This window comes from Protomyctophum parallelum, assembly GCF_964188405.1.
Source record: "Protomyctophum parallelum genome assembly, chromosome: 7".
NCBI classification, from domain to species: Eukaryota; Metazoa; Chordata; class Actinopteri; order Myctophiformes; family Myctophidae; genus Protomyctophum; species Protomyctophum parallelum.
Window position 1 is genome coordinate 37,612,383 of NC_139705.1, and position 22,705 is coordinate 37,635,087.

A 22,705-nucleotide genomic window follows, 5' to 3' on the forward strand; every position below is an offset into this window, starting at 1 on the left:
TAGTGTAGTGCACTTCCCCTCCTTGTGGAGAGGGGGGGCACTTCCCCTCCTTGTGGAGAGGGGGGGATGCTGCATGGAGGTGTGACTTTGTAGTCCAGGAAGGAAGTGAGACCATATTTTCATGACAGGTTTTTGGTCATGAACATGGCGTCATGACTAAAAAAAATATATATATATAAACATATTACACACATGAACACCCCAGGAATCTCGTGTCCTAAACATTAAATTAAGCTCTGGTTGTAAAGGGCTGAAGTTGCCCTTTAAGTATGTGTGGGATTGTTAATTGGTGATGATGTTACACACTCATGTTCATGTCTGGAATGTTCTGGTTAGGGTGGTTAGTGAGTCACACATGCACATGCAGGCCACAGACAATCATTGAGAGTCACTCCCAGTGTGATTGTCTCACACCTGTGAACACAGAAGGTGTGGCGTCTATCAATTTCTTTGGTGAAGATTAAATAAAAAAGGGTAGTGTGCAGGATTCATGAATATTTCTTCATGAATGGTCATGCGTTAAACACACACTAAAGTCAACAAACACAATCTCCACCACATTGTGAAGTTGTTCAAGTTTAAAGGGATAGTTCAGATTTTTTTTTACCTTTTTTTTTAAAACTATCCTGAGCAGCAACCTGTGTCCAGCACTGGGCCAGCATTGAGCTCAACGGAGTCCAAGTGAAAACCCATGGTGTCTATATCTGATGGTGGCACCGGGATCACAATCGACAGCATCTCCTCCACCAAGCGCCTGGAACAACAAGGTGGACAGGTTAGTGCAAGTATTATTAAGCAATATTACACGAGTGTGCTAATGAACGGTAAAGCACACCCTCGAGTGTAATATTGCAATTATACAACAGTTACCCTTTACAAAACCACATTGACTCCATTTTAAAACTAAGATATTCACTAAAAAAACATACTTTTTTAAATGACAGATGTACAGCCACTACGACCACAAATATCCCCAAAAAATCGCTATCCTAGCCACCCAGTCGGCTGCACTCGCTGGGAGAACAGAGAAGCTGATTTTTATGTTTTGATTAGGTGTTCTATTATGCTCGTTTGAAGCACAGCTGGATGGCTGGTTAAAAAAAAATCTGATTGCTTCCTCGAAACAACCTGTTGTATAAATTGTGTTAATATTCAGTTCCGAGTCTATCAGAGCCGAAGAGTTTGATCAATCCTCAAGGGGGCCCGTCCCCCCCCCCCCCCCCGCAGCCCCGCCTCCCCGCACCCCCGCCTCCCCGCACCCCCGTCCCCCCCGTCCCCGTCCCCCCCGCCGCAGCGCGGAAAAAAATAAGTTGTTTTCGCTGGTACTTTTAAAGCAGCTTCTATAGGCCAATGTCCAAGCCAAGGTGAGGACTTTCAGGACTATATTATTATTATTATGAGAGAGAGGGAGAGAGAGAGAGGGAGATATAGAGAGATACGGAGGGAGAGAGAGAGAGAGAGAGATCATAGGCGGCGGGTGCGTTTTACCTTTAGGTAGGCTACAGAATTGCGTTGGGGGGGGACTGTCGCCGCGGATTTATTTATTTCCCAAATGGTCTAAAAATGAGTTCTTTAGCATACTTTTACCAATGAATTAGCCTATACACAGACAGCGACTGATCAGCCTATTTTGGACGATATGGGTCTTTTCTCGAGTCAGTGTGTAGTCTCACTATAGTCTGTGGTTAGGTCTCTTTGGTGAATTATTGATCAGTGTTATTGGGCGCGTTCGGAAATAGCGCACTGAGCCCACTGTGCAATGCAAACTAATAGGCGAGTGTGCTCCGGTGTGGTATTTCCGAACGCGCCCTTTATGTCACGCCTCAAGAACAACTACAAAAGAAACCCGATTAGCACTTTTTAACACCTCTTGGACGGCCGGTGTCTCTCAAGACAGACTGTTGCCTGAGGAACAACAGGGGAGGCGCTGTTTTCCCGAATATTTGACGATGGGATTCTCAGATTGCCGGCGGAGAGGTCCAAAATGTTCGGAATTCCCAGAAAATATGTAATGTAAATGTAAAATGTCCACGAAAATCTTCATGGGGGCCGAAAGGGGCCCTAGGATTCTTCATGGGGGCCATGGCCCCGTGGCCCCCACAGACTCTACGTCGCTGGAGTCTATGACTATAGGTTTTTGTCTTCATGGCTTTTTAACATTACAGATTGAAACTGGGGTATTCTTTGGCTCCAAAACCATTCAGTTTAGTCTTTAGACTGTAAATACTGTTGTCAACAAAGAGTGAGTGCGTGAGTGAGTGAGTGACTGCACTTCACTCTTCTTCTATTCTAGATTCTGTATAGTGTCATCACTACCAACATGAAAATGTATGCATCACTTACTCACTCTGTGAAGCCTTGAATTTATGGACAAAAACAAAAGTCATCCATGAATTCATTTTGGAGGTGAAGTATTCCTGTTAGTATCACCCACTAAATGAATCGGGAAGTATGGTGCACTGTGATTCCTCTACGTTACAGTACCTCATGGCCTCGTTGACATTCCTGTTGTCTTTCACTGAGGTCTCCATCCAGCATGTAAAGCCACAGTCCTGACTGAACCTCTGTATGCTCTCCACTGACACCACTCGCTCCGTCAGGTCACACTGAGACAGAGAAACAGGAGGAGGGAATGAGAGTGAGAGACAAAGTGAGAGAGAAAGCGTAAGGGAAGCGCAGTGAGTGAAAGAGACAGAAGGAGAGTCAGGGAGAGAGTGAGAGAGAGAGGGTTCTTTTGAGGGGTGCAGGATCCTATAGGATATAACATTGTATATTGTTTCTATAGAATAGGATGTAACATTGTATTTGTAGGATAGGATGTAAAAAATATGTTGTTTCCGTTAGGATAGGATGCGACATTGTATTTTGTTTCCATAGAATACTTTGGACGTCACAGGAACGTCGTTCACATAAGTGTTTTGACCCGGACCACATCGCTGATCCACTCTACCTCCTGTCTGAGAGAGACAGAAGTTACATGCAGTTGATGACCCCTGACCCCTGTAGGACATATAGATGACCTCTGTAGGACATATAGATTACCTCTGTAGGACATATTGATGACCCCTGACCCCTGCTATCTCTGTCTACCTTCATTTGATAAGTTTCTCACCAGGTGAACGGTCTGGAAGAAGTGATTTACATTCACAGAAAATGACAGCACTCAAACTGCTGTCCTTTAACCTCTTAAACCCCAGGGGGGTCCAGGGGGAAAATCCGCAACATCGGAGTTGGAACCGGAGACCAATTGGGTCTCCATTGACCCGCTGAGCGCTGTTCAGAGGTTCTGAGCCGCTGCCCCCGCCGGCAGATCAGCTACATATACTGTATGGAGATCTAAGGGTGGCAGCGGGGGCAGTGTCTTGAGTGTACAGGGTTTGATGAGGTCTGGCCATATATGGAGCGTGTCTTGAGTGTACAGGGTTTGATGAGGTCAGATCAACATATGGAATGTCAGAACAGGTCAGCTCCATATATGGAGATCTAAGGGTGGCAGTGGGGGAAGTGTCTTGAGTGTACAGGGTTTGATGAGGTCTGGCCATATATGGAGCGTGTCTTGAGTGTACAGGGTTTGATGAGGTCAGATCAACATATGGAATGTCAGAACAGGTCAGCTCCATATATGGAGATCTAAGGGTGGCAGTGGGGGAAGTGTCTTGAGTGTACAGGGTTTGATGAGGGCCCAGGTAGGACCGGGCCTTCATTTTTGGGCGTGTTCATCGAAGAGGAAGGACGGGTGGGGGAAGGATCAACATATGGAATGTCAGAACAGGTCAGCTCCATATATGGAGATCTAAGGGTTTGAGGTCAGAAGTAGAGTTGCTGGCCAGCTACAAATATGCAGTTCTAGGTGATGATCCAGTATTCTAGACAGTATGTATGGCTATCCAGGGTTTGATGAGGTCAGTGTCGTGATCTTCATATATGGAGATGGCCATACTGTATATGGAGCGTATTGGTTTTTTTAAGGGCATTAGCCCCTCCTATATCCAGCTTGTGTGTGCACAAACGTTGTCCTACACAAACATTAAATTCCCAATGACAATGAATGGACAATTTTACGTCATAGTGTCTGAGCAATTAGACAGTGTCTATTTTACGTCATGATGATGTACGATGATAAGAGCGCCCCTCACTTCACACGGGTGATATTTTTCTCTAATTTCAATTTATCCCGTTTTCTCCCCAAATAACTTGGTATGCCAATTCCTCCCCACACACATTTCCGTGTATTGTCACTGCTGTTGTATCCTCTGCCAGTCAGAAGAGGCCCCCACCAGGAGGATGTAGATGTGTAGAGCCTCCGTCCTACTCCCCCTGGCTGCCCAACACACTCTGCTCACAGGTGCTTGCACCAGCCAGTAGGAGTAGCCTATGTGCGCATTGTGCGGTGACAAATATCACCCTCCCCGCCCGGCTTCTGCCCCCCCCCCCCCCCCCCAAACATGGGCCTAAAATGTGTTCGTATATAGACACTCGTCGAAGCCGGAAGCCTGATGCACCACGGTGGATTCAAACCCCCAGACTCCGCAGTGTTCACCAGCCTTTTTAAATGCTCTGTTCTAGTGCAGCTTTATTTACCTTATTGGCCAGCAGGATGCAGGGGAGGGGCTGTCCGTTGGACAACAGGCTCTTGTTGTCCAGGTCCTGTTTCCAGTGGCGACAGCTTTGGAAGCTGGCTGAGTTGCTGACGTCGAACATCAACACACAACCCGAAGCGCCTTTATAATAGATCCGGTTCATAGAGATGAAACGCTCCTGACCTGAGGAGAGAAAACAGAGTTAAACTAGACACACACACACCACAGGCACACACAACCCTGTAGAATCTAGTAATCAATGATTCAACCTTATGTGTTGTACTGTACCTGCAATGTCCCAAAGCTGCAGTCTGACTTTCTTTGTGTCTGTCCAGAGCAGCAACTTTAAAGTAAACTCCGCTAAAGAGAGAGAGAGACTACTTCTATGAAACATTGCATTTCCCGTCAATCCGTCACCCCCACGATTATGGTCACGCTATAACCGAAACCCTGCATACTAACCATACATGGTTTTTTGACATACTAGATCTGCATATATGGAGCCGGCCAGCAACTGTACATCTGACCTCATTGACACCAGATTAATAGTTTAACTCCTGCTTCTCAACTGTGCCGTATTAAGAAGCTGTTGTTTCAGCGCGACCAGGTCGCTTCTCACCCTTAGGCATCTTACTGTTAATAAAAAAGGTATTTTATTTAACAATTGCAGCGATTAATGTTTTTGCTGAAAATAAACATTTACACACATACTTCATAAACTAGCAGTGGCATCGGAAACAGTCATGCTCACATCAGAGAAGCTTCATAGCAGCAAACGAAATCCTCTCAAAACATGCAAAGGATTACCTCCCATTGTCGTCTTGTAATTCCTGTTGAACTGTCCGTTGACATAGCGGTGCACAAAGGATGATTTCCCAACGTTTACATCTCCTATGATCAGTATTTTGAACTGGTGCTCCGTCATAACCTCTCCGCTCTCCCACTCAGCAACGCAGTTGAACAGCAGCCCAGAGAAAAGGTTCCTCAAAGTAAGACGGCTGACATCAATGACAATGCTTGCAAAGCCAAGTACATGTCATTTCTTTTTCAGTTACTTTTTCCTTTCTTTTAAACAAGGAAGCTATCACTGAAAACACCCAGCTTTTTCTTGTCTGACCCCAAGTGTTGTTATACTACTATCAAGCCCAATTGATCTCCGTCTCCATCCTAAAAGTCTAAAATAAAGTCTTTACGTTGACATAATTGCATTGGCTGCTTGTCTTAAGTCAATTGCTGCTCTGCTGCTGCCAGTTTTGCTTCCAGAAACAAATGTGGACACATAGCATGCCATGCATATCTCTCATGAGCCACACCTTTGTGAAACACAGGTTGCAGTCGTAGACATAAATACGTAGAGACACCGCATCGCTCCAATGAACCAAAGAGGCATCTCTATTGGCTCTTTTCAACTAGAGTGCAGTTGCATAACCTGAAACTGAATCTGTGAAGGTCTGTGAGAGTTTTGTATCATGGGAAGCCGTTTAGGGCTTAACTGAATAGTCAACTTGCACATTATATGCACTTCACTTGCACATATACTTCACGTGCACATACATACATATTGGTACTTCACTTGCACATACATACATACATATAATAGTGGCAGCGGTGGCCGAGTGGATTGCGGAGCGGGCTAGATATCGGAAGGTCGCCAGTTCGAATCAGCGGTCCGACACGTTAAAATTTCCACCGTTGAAGTGCCCTTGGACAAGGCATTGAACCACTACCATGAAATGCTCCATGTGGGCCTGGCTGTAAACAAGTATCTGATGCTTAGTCCAGTTACCCTTGGTAAACTTGATTTACCAGAACGCATTTCTTCTTCTTCTATACTTCACTTGCACATATATGTATATATGTGCAAGTGAAGTATGTATACATACTTCACTTGCACATATATAAATAGTTCATTCGCACATATATTAAATACTTCACTTGTACTGTACATGCATACATACTTCATTCACACATACTGTATACAAATACTTCACTTGTACATACTGTGGGGGCGCTGTTCTCAAACCAAAGAGACACAGAAGCCAAGTTCATAGTTCTAGCCAATATGGCGCATTTTGGTTCACAACAGAGAAAATGGAGCATTCAGGTAAGTGGTTAGCATAGGGAATAGTCTTTCTTTTTCAGGGGGGACAGGCCAGCGAGGATCCAAGGAGGTAAGTGGGTTTACTTAGATTATTTCAATAATCGTAATTTAAGCATCAAATAATAACCCAAATTATTAATTTCTTTCTAGGATGGATCGTCAACAGGTACTGTAAGTGAGGGGGGGTTCCTTCCTCAGACTGTACAGGTCAGGTAAGATATGTGTATGGTCCAAGGTTGCATTCATCTAATTTCTGGTTTATGTATGCGTGTGCGTGCTACTGTATGTATTCTCATATATCTCATGTTTCACCTATCTCACTACTTTTTAGTAAGTAAATCTTGGAACTAAATCGATCGCATTTGTATTTATTTTTCCTTTTCACAGCTGGTCTATAACAACCCTATAATTTTCATTACACCATAAGCCTGAAAATCAGCTATTTTATATCATCCACAATTCTTCTGACTATAGTTTATTACAGCATATGAACAGTGTTTGTCGCTTAATCCAGACAGATTTCAATGACCATATTCCAGTGGTTTTCAACCAGTGGTTTGGAGACCACCAGTGGCCCTTGAGGGGGTTCCAGGTGGTCCCCAGCTAAATGATGGAGAGATGGTAACCATTCTTATTAGATCATTAACTCTTGAGAGCGTATTAAACCAAATGGACCCTGATGGGTCCATTTGATTTCATTTTACACTAGTCTACACAAAAACAATTGTTATTTTGATCAACGTTTCTCTGTTATTTCTCCTATGGTACCATATCAATACAGCATGGAATTGTGGACAAAATCTTATCCAACTACAACAAAATATTCTTTAGTTTTAGGTCTGTGAGTAAAAATCTCTTCAAATGGTGGTCTGTGGCTTAAATGCTGAATAAATAATGGGGCCTTGATATGAAAAGGGTTGAAAACCAAAATATCTGTTTTATTTCTGTGAACGTCACAGAACAATTTCTCTCAGCATGCAATGACAGAACAGGATATTGATCAATACAAACAAGCCAAACAGCCAACAACCAAACCTATCTAAACAATATATTATATGCATAATACTATAACTGTATTTCAGGCCAGATGGGTATCAGGTATCAAAGGTCAGGCATAAGGAATGAAAAAATAGTCCCCAAAAATATAAAACTTCAATGGTGGATTCGAAAGTCTATGTTACTTGGCTTCAGACCAAGCAACGTATAATTTGTGGCCCATTCATCTGGCATCTTTAGGTTTGCACTGTGTCACAGTCAGGGCAGCGCTCACTCTCTGCTGCCCCTTCACACTTGCTTATAACATAGACATGGCCTTTATGGCATCTGTACCAATGGTCAGGTTTCATCTGTATGGCTGAGACAATCACCTTACTGGGTTGAAGCATGTCCTCCAGACTCTCCAATGCCCGTTTTACTTTAGTGTGTTGAATCATCAGTGTGTTGTCATCCTGAATCTTAAGTGCCTGTTTCACTTTGTCTTTAGGACTTGGAACTTCTTTGACTAACAAGTTGAAACGGATGTTGCGGTCAGCAGAGAGGATCAGCTTCTTCAGCTCATGCTGTAGATCCCAGACCTGCTGGTCAGTGAATTTCTGCCTCAGATCGAGTAGCCACATCACAAACTTCTTAAGTCTCCCCTCAAAACGGAGTGCTTGGTTACCAGACATTTGCTCCTTTTGGATCCTTTTGAGCATTTCAACTTTCTCAAGGAAGGCCATCTTGTTTTCCAGGACAGACATGTCCTTCATCACGAGACGGGAAGCGCTCAGTTCCACTGTGATGTTCATGTAGTCACTGTTTTGAAGCCCCCTCATCATCCATTGGTTCTTCAGGGTCTTCTTCTTCTCTGCAATCTCTGTTTGGCACCCACTGAGCTTCGCCTTTACTTTCTCGATCTCAGTCAGAATGCTCTTGATTTGGGTTCCATAGCGGAGGTTATTTCGAATTGGAGTTTGACACTCAGGGCAGTCCTTTAGTCTTATGGCCACCTGCTTCCCTTCATTGTCACCCATCCCCATGTGTGAGTCAATGGCTGTTGATTCAATGATGTGTCCACAGTCTTCTAATTGAACGTACAAATCGGTGCCAATGATAGTTGCATCACAGATGCGACATCCGTTTGGACATTTCTCTCCACAGATGCCTATGCAGGCATGGCCACAGTCAAGGATCTTGTCACAGGGCTGGACACAAGGTGGACGATCGCATGGCTCATGGCAAGGCTTACTGCACCTCTGGTGAGGGCACTGCCAAGCACAGGGCTTAGTGCAAGGTGTGCACGGATGTCCACATGGGTGCTTGCAGTTACTGTGGATGCAGCGGTTCTCACAAGGCCTGCGACAGGCAGCGCAATCAGAATCGCATAGACCCTGGCACTTATGGGAGCAGATCAGAAGACGTTGGCACCGTTGGGCACAAGGGGAGTGGTAGCGTCCCTGGTGGCAACTGTGGCAACTACCAGTACAAGCATGCCCACATTTGAGCATCTCCTGGCATGGCTCCTGACATGCAACCGTCTCTGGGTCTTGGTGGCAAGGAACCAACTGATTATGCCCACATTGGAGCATCTTCTGGCATGGCCCCTGACATGCAAACCTCTTTGGGTCCTGGTGGCAAGGAACCATTTGTTTGTGCTGGCACTCTGGTATGGTCTTTTCAACCATTACTGTGCACTTATTGGGGCATGGTAGGTAGCACACGAGTGGGCACTTGTGATTCAAATCACAGAGAAATCTTGTACATTTCTCAGGACACTGGTACTCCTTATGCTCAGGGTCACGAGGATGGCAGTACAATGTGCAACGGTGGCCACATTCCAAACTGAAATCACAAACTAGTGTGCAGCCTCCCTCGGGAGCTTGTTTAAAATCTTCAGCACAGGAGGCCTCAACCTGATGGTCTGGATGATTGCGACAGCGGAGGGTGAGGGCGGTCCCAATCTCGCCCTTCTCCCGCAAGGTACCGAAGATGTCTGCCCACAGCTTGACTCTGCCCAGCATTTCGCTGTTGCAGATGCAGTAGAGAGCTTTCTTGGCCCGCGACAAGGCCACACAAACGCGGTTGGGGATGCTCAAGAAGCCAACCTTACCCTCTGCATTGCTGCGGACCAGAGATAACAGGATGATATCATTCTCTTCCCCTTGGTACTTGTCCACAGTCTTTACATTAACCCCTGCAAAGGACTTGGAGGGCATGAGTTTTCCCAAACAGAGAAGCTGGGCTGTGTAGGTGGTGAGGATGGTAATCTGCTGCGGTTTGTAGTCCTGTAAGAGAAGGTAGCGGCACAGGGCAACTACAAACATGGCCTCATGCGGGTTCTGGTGACTCTTTCCATCTCTCATGTTTTCTTCTGGGTAAGTGTGCTCCAAAAAGAATAGATTGGTTTTAAGGCCCTGCAAAGCAATCATTTGTAAGATTTATTTGTCATATTCAGTGTATGGAATTATCTTATATTCAGAATATCTAAATGGGGGGACAGGTTAAATGATGCATTTTGAAACAGTTTTCTAAAAAACCTAATATTTGTCATATCGAACTGGAAAAACATGATTTTAAAAGGGTTCCCGGTTATAAACCTTACATGTATATGCCTTTATAATTTCCTTGAGCCTTCTATAACTAAAAATATTTTATTTATTTCATAATATACCGTAAATCCTCCAATAAACTCCTCCTTTCTATTAATTACCGGGCCCCTATTAATCACCGGGAATGGCGTTGAATTAAGTAATAAATCCCGGCCTCCTTTTATGAGCCGGGGTTTTTTGTGTTGTTTTTTCCCCAAGTGCCGTATCTGTTACTTTCGCTGCTCTGGCTGGCTGTGCCTGTCACGTCAGCGTCCACTGTCCAGATGCCGTGGCCGCGGTGCTCGGCTCACACACAATACAACAACAAAGTTAACTTCGGGAGAGAGCCCCACAGATCTGCCCTTCATGCAACGAACGTTGGTTCTATAAACGGCAGATCGATGAGCGCATGGGGGGTTTTGCAGCTCCATGCACGTTGTGGATGTCTCATTTTATGGAACGAACGTACCACCGGTATGCTGTTAGCTTGTTGCTAACAGGACCCTGTTAGCAACAAGTCTCTCTCTCTCTCGCGCGTGCGCGTTAGAGAGAGACGCTCTCTCTACACGTCTCTCTCTCTCTCTCTCTCTCTCTCTCTCTCCCCCTCCCTCCCGTTGAAGCACTGCAGTGTTGCACTGTTCTGATTTGATATTACCGGTATATATATCTTATAGCTGCCTCCTTTCAATAAAAGCCCGGTATCGGGATCGGTTGAGACAAATAATAGCCCGGGTTCCTAAAAGAGGATTTACGGTAAATAGTTTTCTATTTTTTACTCAAGGGGCCCGTCGCAAGTTAATGATGTAATTTTTTGTCCATGTGTGGTGTGCTAACTAAAAAAACAACTTAATACGTCTTAAGGTAGGCATCAAAATAATAGTAGTAGTACAAGTATGCAGTGCTGGGGAGCTGAAATGCCGTGGGAAGGTAGTGGAGATGAAAATGAAACACACCGTGATGTCTTCGTGGGCCATGACAGAGGGGTGGTTATCCAGCTCAGGGTAGATGTGTGGAGTCAGGAGGCACGCAATGTTTGGCTTCATGCGATGCTGCAGGCATACAAAGACCAACATGAACGGAATGCAAACGCATACTGTCAGTGTTGAAAAAGTTACAAAAAAACCCCGGTAATAAATTACAGTTACTTTAAGTAAGTTAGTTACTTTAGTTACTTTCCAACACACTGCATACTGTACACACACCTAAACATGGCACAATTCTAAAGTAACACATACAGTTATGCATTGCCTTCAACTGCATGATTTAAAGCTTCCCCATATTATTATTAAATGTTTCATGCATAAATGAACGTCAATGACAGTTTTTCTGATTTGTGAAACAAAGCACACACCTGGCTGTTGAGTCTAACGTAGGGTAGGTTCATTCTGATCAGCCTCTCAAACATGGACACCTCCAGGTCGTAATTCCTTCCCAGATCATATACTGTAGCACTGGGCCGCAGCTGAGAAGACAGTATAGGAGATAATATAGGTCGGAGATCACTGTGAAGTTGCATGCACACAGCAACCGCTGCCATCTCCATTATAAAAATAAAAAAAAAAGAACAGCAGCTGCTGCCTCATGTGAGGGCGTGAATTGTTATTTGACATTTTACTTAGGTAAATAAAACGATCTTACAAAAGTGTATGTGTGTGTGTGTAGTGGCTGCTAGAGCGACTCAATGCGTGATAGACCCTCAATGCAGTCACAGTCACCACACAACACTCGTGTCGAGCAGCTTACAATGCAGTACTGGTGGGATTACAATTACAAAAAAAAAGTCAAAATGCCTTGTTTGTGCAGACAGTCCGGATACTACTTTTTATTTTTATTCTTGCAATGAAATTATTACTAAAGCCAGTTTTCATTATCTATTCCATGTCTGCTTCACATCGGGCTGAACAACGCCCCTAAACTGTGCATATATATATATGCCAATATACCATGGCAGGTTAGTGACACTGACGTGTGGGTTTAACAGACAGTGACAGTGGTGCTTCCTGACCTGCTGGTGGTCTCCGATGAGGATGAGGTGCTCACAGGCTGCACTCAGCGCAGTGATAGTGTGGGCCTCCAGCACCTGTGCAGCCTCTTCTACAATCACCAGCCGTGGCTGCACTTCCTGGATCAGATTACGGAACTTGGCCGCTCCCGTTGTTGTCATGCCAATGACCTAATGGGCAGATAGATTTTTCCATTTTTAACTCTGTCTCTAATGAACATAATACTACTATTACATTACATAGATTTCAACTAGTATTATAGTGTACCTTGGCTCTCGTCAGGACATAGATACGTTCATTGCGTTGTACATCATCTAGTCGATCCACCACACGCTGATAGGCCTCTGCAGGCCGCAAGGCTTTGCTACGCAGTTCCATCCTGTAGCGTGCAACCCACAACCTATAGACAATTTAAGCATTTAGCGGACGCTCTCATCCAGACCGGTCACATACATCAGATGCAGAGAGACAGGGTTTCAGACAGGGTAGTGCCTCAGTGAACTAGGATCATAGGTAAACCAAGAACCTAGCATCAGTCTAAAATACACTATAAAAATAATAATCTGCACGTTGAAACAATAGCAGGAGACCAGGTAAACAATGAGCCTAGCATCTGTCTAATATGCTACAGTATCTAAATTCAACATTGTGGCCAAGAAGACAACAAAAACCTAAGTAACAAAAACATGATCGTCAAATCTAGACATTAGCATGAAACGAGCAGGAAGGAGGTACGGGGAGAGTGAAGTGCTAAGGGGTGGAGGGTGAGGTGGAGTCTGAAGAGGTACACAGACAGTATGGATGTATGAAACAATAGTAGGCCTATGAGCTGGATAAATGGACTAAGACTAATAGGTGGACAATGACAATGACAGTGTCATGGTTTTATTGTTTACTGGCTATGTAGTCTTGCGTGGCCAGACTGTTGCCTCTGTAGTTCCGGACTCTATATACTGTAGCATTCGGAGATTGTGGGATAGTTGTCTGGCTACGTGAGTCTACTGGTTATGCAATACCCGTTGTACCTGCTGCCAGGGTAGGCTGTGCAGTACCCGCAGGCATATACTGTATACTGTAGGCCTACTTGGGAACGATAAAAGTTATAGGGTTAGAAAGGGAGCCGTACCGATAGAGTCTCCATCTGTCTGGCCGACTGAGGAGCCAAACATCCAAAACGTCTTTCTCCTCTGCTTCGGTCATGTCCGAGCCCCGGTCCAGCTCTTTCCTGATTCTGTCCCTCATTTGTCTCCTCTGCTGTCGTTGCTTCTACAGTATGTAAGCAAACAGGTGCATGGCAAGGTTTTACTTTGAACCCACATTAATGACATTGGCTCAAAAATGTTTTATCACCGTGTGATGGACAATAACGTTTTCCATTTAAAAAATGTAATCTTTCTTCTGCACTGTAATTTCATTATCTTCCTATTTTACACTATGCTAGTAGAGCCTTAATCCTACCTGATTCATTGTGTACTTTTGGGTAACATAATAACATAATATGCTATTATTATTGGTCAAATGTGCGATGTTTATGTAAGGTATATGGCACCGCTTGTTTTCTCTCACCTCCCAGCCCTGATCGCTTGGCTCTGCCTGTCGTTCAGTATCGTCAATTTTCAAAGCCAGCATTTGCACTTCAAGTGCTGCCATCATGCTTCTCTCCATCGCCTCGTCCCGCTCGCTTCTGGTTGTGTGGACGTCTTCAAGGATTCGTTCCGACTGGATCCAATGGGCCTCCTCCATGATTTCAATCATCTCCTCATCCTCCATTGTAGCTCGCTCTGCAGCTTAAATGAACAATACAATAAAATACAACTATTAAGATTACTCTTCAAATTCAAATCTGTTTTCAGATCTGCCTTTACAATGTATTTCGAAGAAACACCTTGCCTTTAGCTTAACCCATTCAAACCAGATGTGTGTCAATATATAACTTGGCTTTTAAAAAATAGAACATATTCAAGCTCATAGCGCGCCACTTTGTTCCGTGCTATGAGCTTGTATATCTCCTATTTTAGATTTTATATATATATATATATATATAAAAAGCAAATCTTTGAACATATGTTAAAGTCTGCGGCCAAATACATAAATTACAATTTTAGGTGGTCCTTGACATGACAATGTTTGAGAACCACTGGAAAGTGGTAGTTTTCAGAAAACTGTTAGAAAACATATTTGTAGAATCTGCCTCTTCATGGGTAAAAGCAGGGGTGCCCAAAAGGTACATTGCGATCTACCAGTAGATCACATAGGCTGTGCAAGTAGACCACATGACATGCTCCTAAAATATATAATATAATAAAAACTATTTTTGGCATCTGTCACTTGAATTACGGCGACTTGATTGATTAACTTTGATTTGATTGATTTTCAGCAATGGATAATATTTTTTGGGGTGGGTATCTTGTTGAGTTGCGGTTAAAAAGTAGTTCTCGAGTCAAAAAAGTGTGGGCACCACTGGCTTAAAGGGAAACTTTGACTGTTCTGATGCGAGGAGTTAACTTGTTGTAACATACAACAGATTGTGGACTATAAGGTAGGCTCCACTTTAAAACCTCACCTCCATTTACAATGGCCTCCTCTGTCGCCCTCTGCTGGAAAACAGTGGAATCAATGCCCAACCACTCCATTATGGCAGAGGGATTCTTCTTCTTCTCACCACCGCCCTCAAACCCATTCTGATTCTAAGGAGGAGGGACATTACACAAACAGTTAATGGCAAGCCATGTTATTTCCTGACAAGACAATTGTTTTGGCCAAAGTAGATGTGGCCTGTTTAATATCCCAATACGCATTAGCAGTTGTGTTCTTTTTTTCTTTTTAATATATTTTTTATCCCACGATTTTGTAACCCATTTTTCACCCCTGTGTCAATCATCTAATGTGATCCTGGGCTCTACACACCCTCCACCAACCTAGTCCCCATATATGGGGGACAAGGGGAGAGCAACGGACTTGAACCCATGCTTCCTTCATGCCTGAGTGTCCAAGTTGCTCCTTTACACCTGACAGGTGGGAGTTTCCCCCCTGTCAGGTGGCAGGGGGTTTCCCCCCTGCCCGCATTACTCACAGGTACAGTTGAGCGACGCAGGCTGATCCAATGTTCCCTTGACATGAATGTCTGTAGGAAAGCCTCTTGGAGGATTCCTTTCAGACTGCAGCCCAGCTCCACCACCAGAGGCCTTATCTCATTTTTCACCTTATCCAGCTCCTCGAAGATCTGAAAGAATACAAAGACCCTCGGTGCACAGAAGCAGTGGTTCTCAAAGTTCCAGGGGGTCCCCAGAAAAATGAGTTCATACATCATCAAAATACAATTTAACTGTATTATATGCTTCTATTATTCAAAAATAGACGATCTACAAGCTCACGAGTCGCATCTTGGCACGTTGTGAGCTTGTAGATTGGACAGATTTTCGTTTTTGCCTAGGTGGCCCAGCCGTCATTCAATCAGGATAGAGATGGGCCTTCCGCCAATCATGATCGAGCGGGGGCGGGCCTTGGTGTGCGTGCTGATGGCCTGTTGCGTGTCCGCCAACTGTAGTGCGTGCATGTGCATATGCCAGGGCGGACCAGGTTTTTTTTTCAAAATACTGAATGCTCCTTTAATTGTCATACCAATAAATAGGAACTTAAAATATACTGCATTAGTGCTATTGAAGCAGGCCAGAACACAATTTATGAACTGGGAAATGTATTTGTGAACTGGGTTCACGTTCATTTTAATGACCAGTGTTAACTGGTCGGATGGGTGGGCCGCGAAAGCTGTCAAGATTTTCAAGTGGATACTGATCAAGAGAATGTTGAGAACCACTCATTTAGTTATGTTAAATAATTATCAAATAGGTTAATAATTTTCTCACACCATCTCACCTCTTTTTTTGCAGAACGGAGGTAGCTCGGCACGTCTCGGGTCAGCTCCCTAAGATTGAATTCCATCAGTGCTTCACTGTCGCTCCCACCTCCTACTCTTACAATGCCCCTTGGCAGAAACTTCAGGATACCTGTGTCACAGATAGAGGCGGTAAAGTCAATTATTTATATAGCGAGCGCCTTATCAAAACAAATATTAGAAGGCGTAAATATCACATTAAAATAGCGAAACAAGTGTGAATTTAGCAGCTTTTTAAACGCATCAGTTCTGACTCGTAGACCTGATTTTGGCAACGTTTCTTTAAAGAAACAACTTTCTTTAAAGTAACAACTACAGAAAGCCCCTTACAATATGCAAGAGAATGGAATGCAGGCTGCTAATGACTGGAGTCATTTCTTGTTTTTACATAATGGTTCAGCTAGGGCTAGATTAGAAACCTCAGAAACCAGTTCCAACCAGTGATATCATTGGTAGACAATAGACATTGTTAGCCATTTTAACATCCCATCCCTAAAAGCTCATGACAAAGATAATTTTTGTCTTGCATTGTAGAAGATTTCTTCCGTAACGGCCCTCGATCAGTGCTGTCACACATCCATTAATAAGTGCAAGTAGAATTTAATGTAGTTGTAATTCAGGACGTGGACAGTGAAAAACGTACCCTCAAGGAACTGATCCAGGGCGTGGTTAGTGTAACACACCACCAGCAATGGGGAACCACTGCTCCAGAGATACACATTGGTCAACAGAGCCTGAGCAATCTTCAGGCCCACATAGGTCTTTCCTGGAGACACAAGATGCGTTAGTGTCGTGATAATAATACCGGTAATAATAACTTTATTTGTATTTGTATATTTAAAAACAAGTTTACTAAGTGCTTCACATACAATACACAAACAGGCAATTCAAATCAACAATGGAAATTAATAAAATACAAAATAATGAAAGACAAGAAACTGGAACTGTTCATTCAAACTCATTAAAAGCCTTTATATAATAGTGGGTTTTTTAAAGTTTTTCAAAAGTGGACACTGAAGTGGTCTGTCTTAGTTCCAGAGGAAGTTGGTTCCACAGCAGTGGCGCCCTAGCAGCAAAGGCTCTGCCACCTTGCGTCACAAGCTTTGTGTTGGGGGGGGGGGGGGGGGGGGGTCGAGTAAAACTTTGTCTGCTGATCTGAGGTTACGGGAAGGTATGTGCGGGGACAAGAGGTCAGAAATATATGCAGGTGCTAGTCCATTTAGTGATTTAAAAACAAACAAGTTAATCTGTACATGACTGGTAACCAATGCAGTGAGGCGAGAACAGGAGTAAGTAATATGGTCATATCTCCTGGTTTTTGTAAGAACTCTAGCTGCTGTGTTTTGAACTAGTTGAAGGCGATTGATGGATTTTTTTGGGAGTCCAGAAAAAAGAGAATTGCAGTAGTCCAGATGGTTTGTGACAAAGAAATGATCTGATTTTTGCAATATTCCTGATTTGGTAGATGGCTGTTTTCGTGATGTTAGTGAAGTGCTTTGAGAAGTTTAGATCAGAATCAAATAAAACTTCCATATTTCTAGCCTCAGGGGAGCACTGTAAGCCATGTACATTTAAAAGCTGGATTTGGTTATCTCTGTGGGATGATGACAAGACATGTAACAGGAAGCACAAGAACACTACTACTACACATTTTAAATACAAGTTACACATTTGAAACATACTGTAGTGTACAGTACATTACATTGGGCTTCAGCATTCAATGATTGAAATAAATGGCTTTGTAAGTGCTTAGATAGTATTTGTGAATGTCAATGAGAAGCAACCATTGTAATTGCACTGACAGCAGTACAAAATGTTTTATAGCATCCATCTAGATTTACATTATCGTTGGAGTTTAAATTTCAGCGGAGCCAATGTAGCTATTAAACAAAAGCTCTTGTTGATTCTTTTCATAGGTTAGATAAATTATTTAGAAAAAACGAATATAGTAAAAAGCAATGTGGCAAGTTGTGACTTAAACCCTGTATACTTGGTCTCACAACAGCGAGAAAAACAAGAGAAAAAAACCTGTTTCATTTTCACCGATAATGAAGAAAGGCTAATTAATTTGAACCTTTGAGAACACCCTGCCCTGCCCTGCCCTACCAGTGCCAGGAGGTCCCTGTATGATGGCCAGTTCCTTGGTGAGGGCCAGCTTGAGGGCACTCATCTGAGACTCATCCAGTCCAAGCTCCTCCATTGTGGGCCAGGCCTCTGGCTTCAGCAAGCTGAACATCCGCGGCCGAATGCTGCTGCGGTGCTCAGGGGGAACAATGGCTGACAGGTTGTATGTACTACTCATCTTCAGATAGGCTGGGGGGAGCACATGAGTGTTGCAGTCCACGATGTTCCTATAAAGGTGTTAAGAGATTGTTTATAGATTATACTATATTATATTATATTCACCATAATTCATTATTTGTCATGAAACAAGACTACAAGGTCAATAGCAAGAATAACTATAAACCATAACTATAAATATTCTGTTAAATGTCTGACTCAAGTGGATGTCAGTGTCCACGCTATCACTATCACGAGTGGTGGATCATAATATCATTGTTGGGATAGTTTTCAGTGATTTGATGAATGATGGAAACACTGACAGCCAAATAACATCCATCTCAATTTAGAGAGTGTCAACTTAAGTTCAACATGTTTACACAACGTTAGTGTGGATGCATCATTATCGTTAGTTATCATTATAGTTATCATTCATGGTGTGTACAGCCCTTAAGACCTGGGGCTCCAATTTCGTCGCCGCCTTTACCCGCAACACGGCCCGCAATTCAGCCGCTGCCCGAAAATTACGAATATAGGAGCTTTCTCTGTCCCTTAATGGTATTTTCGTCCAGTGTCACCAGCTATCTTTTTTGCCGACACCGGTATTTGCGTGTAGAGGTGTGGTCATGGGCGTGCTGGCACGCTTATGCCATAATTGCTATTTTGGTCAAACACATTTGGGAAAGCGATTTTAAAAGCACCTTTTTGGGAAAGCATTTTAAAAGCACCCGTAAACTGTATGCCAAATTAGTTTGGTAAAGAGCAGTGCGCACTGCGCCTCAATGGAGATGTCCACGTAGTGCAGACTGGTCATCTCTCCTTATTCTCCTATGCATGCATCTCTTTGTAATTTTCATATAATCAGCAGAAGTGAGTGCCTGCCACTTCCTTGTGTTTATATAATTGTATAGTCAAAGATGTTATTTGTGCCAGCCATGAGTGCGGCGTGCGCGATTCCATTTGCTCATTCAGTTCATCACCAAGCAGCAAATGGGGTTAAATCGATGTCTAAATCCGAACTTTCCGAACTTTCCTTTTCGCTTCATACCGTTCCGTAGAGACGGCCTACACGCACGATCTATATACCAAATGAAAGCCCTAATTTCCTAGTTTACATAGAACTTTGAAAAAAAAAAAAAAACGGTACGAGGGGGGGAGGGGGTGCAGCACAAGTGAGACTTCAAGGCAGCAACGGGCTTAGACTATGAAGCAATATAGCACTAACGGGCAACGCATAAGGGATCTCTTAAAGGCAATGGCACGTGGACTGGTGATTCGTTTAATTAATGTAACCACACCTATGCATAATATAACGGGTAACGGAGGTGTTTTAGGGATTTAGACAGGTAACCAAAAGACTAACTTTAGTGGGGGAACACCCCTTCCCCACTGCTAAATCCCAAAACAGAAGAATAGACGAAATTGGAGCCCCTAGTGTCATCATAGTGCTCAACTGGCGCAGTCAAGACAATAACTAACCAGCAGTGTTATAAGTTGCATGCAGGCTCTAACACAATATTGTGTAAGCACTTCATTCCCAAGTATTGATCTGCTGTGACTGTGCCATTCCTGTTGGGGTGTCACAGTCAGGGTGACGAGCCAACAATATGCAAGTTTGATTACGAATGACAGCTATACACTGTCAAATTATACCTCTCACACATGTGTGTCACAGTGCCCAGTGCCCAAGTATAATGCAGTTCAACTTTTATTTAGGGATGCTAATTTAGTACTTTTTTTCCTTCTCTGACCGATATCTGACTCTCATTATCAAACATTGATAGTCTAAATGAAACAAACTATTTAAAATTGACACACCTGTGACAATCGGGATTCGGTAGCATATCGAAATCGGCCATAAAATGCCATATCGGTCTCAAAATAATCCTGATTATTTTAACAGCCCTGTCCATAAATTGCCCTGTACGCCTACAGTATGTCAGGAACACATGCTCACATACCTCTGGAAGGGCAGGTGGGCCTCCTCTTGCTCCTGCAAGCCTTGTAGCACATAACGGTAGGCCTCAAAGAAGGCGGTTGTCTCCACCATCACGAAGCGGTCCGTCTGTAGGATCAGGCCATTTTTGTTAGTATCTCGGTGAGTACACAGTTTTGGACAATTTTTCCCAGGGCGAAACATTGGCTTGCACCGGTACTGCATGTTATTAGTGGCCATTAAACACACTTTACAGTTCCAGACCATGTCACCTGTATTGTCCCCAACTTGTCTCTGCTCTCCTCAGTGAAGATAAGCTGGACCCTGCCTTTCCGCAGGTCTTTGGGCTCACGATCTGACACCGTGGCGTACAGGAAGGTTTTAAAGTTATCACACGACAGACAGACCAGGGAACCATGGATTAGTCTCTTAGAGTTCTCCCATCGCACACCCTGTTGGGAAAGTGTGTGTGTGTGTGTGTGTGTGTGTGCGTGCGTGCAGCGTGTATGCGTGTGTGTGGTAGATGGAGTGTTATTAGTTATTTGGTTTTATTACGAATGGAAAATATACAATACATTTGCCGAACAAAATCGAGGATTTACTGCAGACCAGAATGATACAGTCAGTATTATTGCTGTTATCTATCCAATATGAAAGCATATGAAGAAAACACAGAAATCGACACAGATACTGACCTTAAAAGGCTGAGGGTCAAATTGAACAACGTAGGCTACGCCCGCCCGCGTACACTTTGGCTCCGCCAGACTGGTGTCACGATACACTGTGATGTCATCAGAGCGCATCCTCCTCGGCGGGCTGTCATTGGCCATTTGTATCTGGAGTAGTTCCTGGATCCCCTCACGAAGCGGTCGCACAAAGTCCTCTCTCAGCAGCCGGAAGTGAGTGTCGAGGTACAGGTGGTTGCTGGTGTAGGGCTGAGAAGTGAGATTGGGTCTAAGGAATGGCCTCTGTTCCCCGTGTATCTCCTCAGGTGTGGGGTAGATAGGCACGTTCCTGAAGTTCCCCTGCTCTTCTCCACCTTGGATAGGAGGCATGGCAAAAATGGCCATAGTTTTAATGATCATATAACAAGACCAAACTACTGAGATGTTACCCGCCGTGAAGGAGTATAACCGTATAAATATTAATAATGTCCTTCACCATACATACATTTAGAGTCGCTCTCCCCTGGTCTCTTAAGGCGGCTGACCAGGTCCTGGATCTCCACCAACTTCTCATCCGTCTCCGGGAGGACATCCATTCCAGATACCTTGAGGTCCCTGATGGAGTTTCGAAGCACCATGACCAGCATGGAACTGTTAGGGAATGTTTTGAGCACCTGGAAAATGGAAATGAGTGAATGGGAATAAATGCATGTATTTTATTAGCACAGAGTAGTAGCAATAACTGAGAACAAATTCAGGACGGGCATTTCATCAAAGCAAACTTTTCTTGATCGTTTTTGAATGGAGGTGAGTCATGACGCGATCTTAGTTTTAGAAAATGGCTTCTCTGCTGTTGTGTTCATTTACCTCCAAGACAACAGCCAGGATGTTGTCCAAATGGTGTGTGTACTGTTTCCTGAGGCCAGACTCTGAAGCCATTTGCGCCACATGATGTGGCAGTGTGAGGCGGAGGAATTCGGAGTCTTTCACCATGACGGCCAGGTGTCGCCGGGTGCCCCTCACTCCCCCTGCCTGGAAGGCCTTGCATAGGACCGAGCAGAGGAGTTGGACAAAGTCTTGACCCATGTCTTTCTCGTTTAGCAGGGCTTGCAGAGTGGCGATAGAGGACAGGGTGATGGCCACCTCGGATGGATTCTTTTCCGATAGCTTCTGTAATATTTTGAAGGCATTTCGAAGACCACCATCCCTCCTCTTAGCAGAACTTGAAGCCCCCTCATTCCTGTTGTGTCTTCCAGGTGCATCACCATCTTTTCTCCTACCACCACCGCTGCTGCTGCTTCCTGCTCTCTCCGCACCACTGCCTCCTCTTCCCCCAGAACCCGCTGCATCCCTACCTCCAGATGCACCACTGCCTCCTCTTCCCCCAGACCCCGCTGCATCCCTACCTCCAGATGCACCTCTCCCTTCGGCTGCATCCATACCTCCAAATGCACCTCTCCCTCCCACTGAACCTCTCCCTACAGCTGAACCTCTCCCTCCAACTGAACCTCTCCCTACAGCTGAACCTCTCCCTCCAACTGAACCTCTCTCTCCAACTGAACCTCTCTCTCCAACTGAACCTCTCCCTCCAACTGAACCTCTCTCTCCAACTGAACCTCTCCCTACAGCTGCACCTCTCCCTCCAGCTGAACCTCTCCCTCCAGCTGAACCTCTCCCTC

The 22,705-nt window shown here is 44.2% G+C and overlaps 2 protein-coding genes across 2 annotated transcripts; both read right to left on the minus strand.

Annotated features, from left to right (window-relative positions):
• Positions 1-621: 621 nt before the first annotated feature.
• Positions 622-5,667, minus strand: LOC310862070 (ras-related protein Rab-7L1-like; the record flags this gene model as incomplete). Its single annotated transcript, XM_083769807.1, has 5 exons — positions 5,388-5,667; positions 4,869-4,940; positions 4,582-4,763; positions 2,485-2,606; positions 622-754 (listed from the first exon to the last, which is right to left on the minus strand). The coding sequence occupies exons 1-5, from the start codon at positions 5,503-5,505 to the stop codon at positions 622-624; spliced, it is 627 nt and encodes a 208-aa protein (XP_083625933.1). The 5' UTR covers positions 5,506-5,667.
• A 1,979-nt stretch (positions 5,668-7,646) lies between these two features.
• On the minus strand, positions 7,647-22,467 carry LOC310862071 (NFX1-type zinc finger-containing protein 1-like). Its single transcript, XM_083769808.1, has 18 exons — positions 22,433-22,467; positions 21,894-22,399; positions 21,532-21,700; positions 21,057-21,400; positions 20,634-20,813; positions 20,387-20,490; positions 18,252-18,496; positions 16,789-16,911; positions 16,127-16,257; positions 15,324-15,473; positions 14,814-14,937; positions 13,817-14,037; positions 13,377-13,516; positions 12,518-12,650; positions 12,253-12,420; positions 11,599-11,709; positions 11,201-11,296; positions 7,647-10,073 (listed from the first exon to the last, which is right to left on the minus strand). Exons 1-18 carry the CDS (start codon positions 22,464-22,466, stop codon positions 7,914-7,916), a joined length of 5,139 nt encoding a protein of 1,712 aa, XP_083625934.1. The 5' UTR covers position 22,467; the 3' UTR covers positions 7,647-7,913.
• Positions 22,468-22,705: the final 238 nt, after the last annotated feature.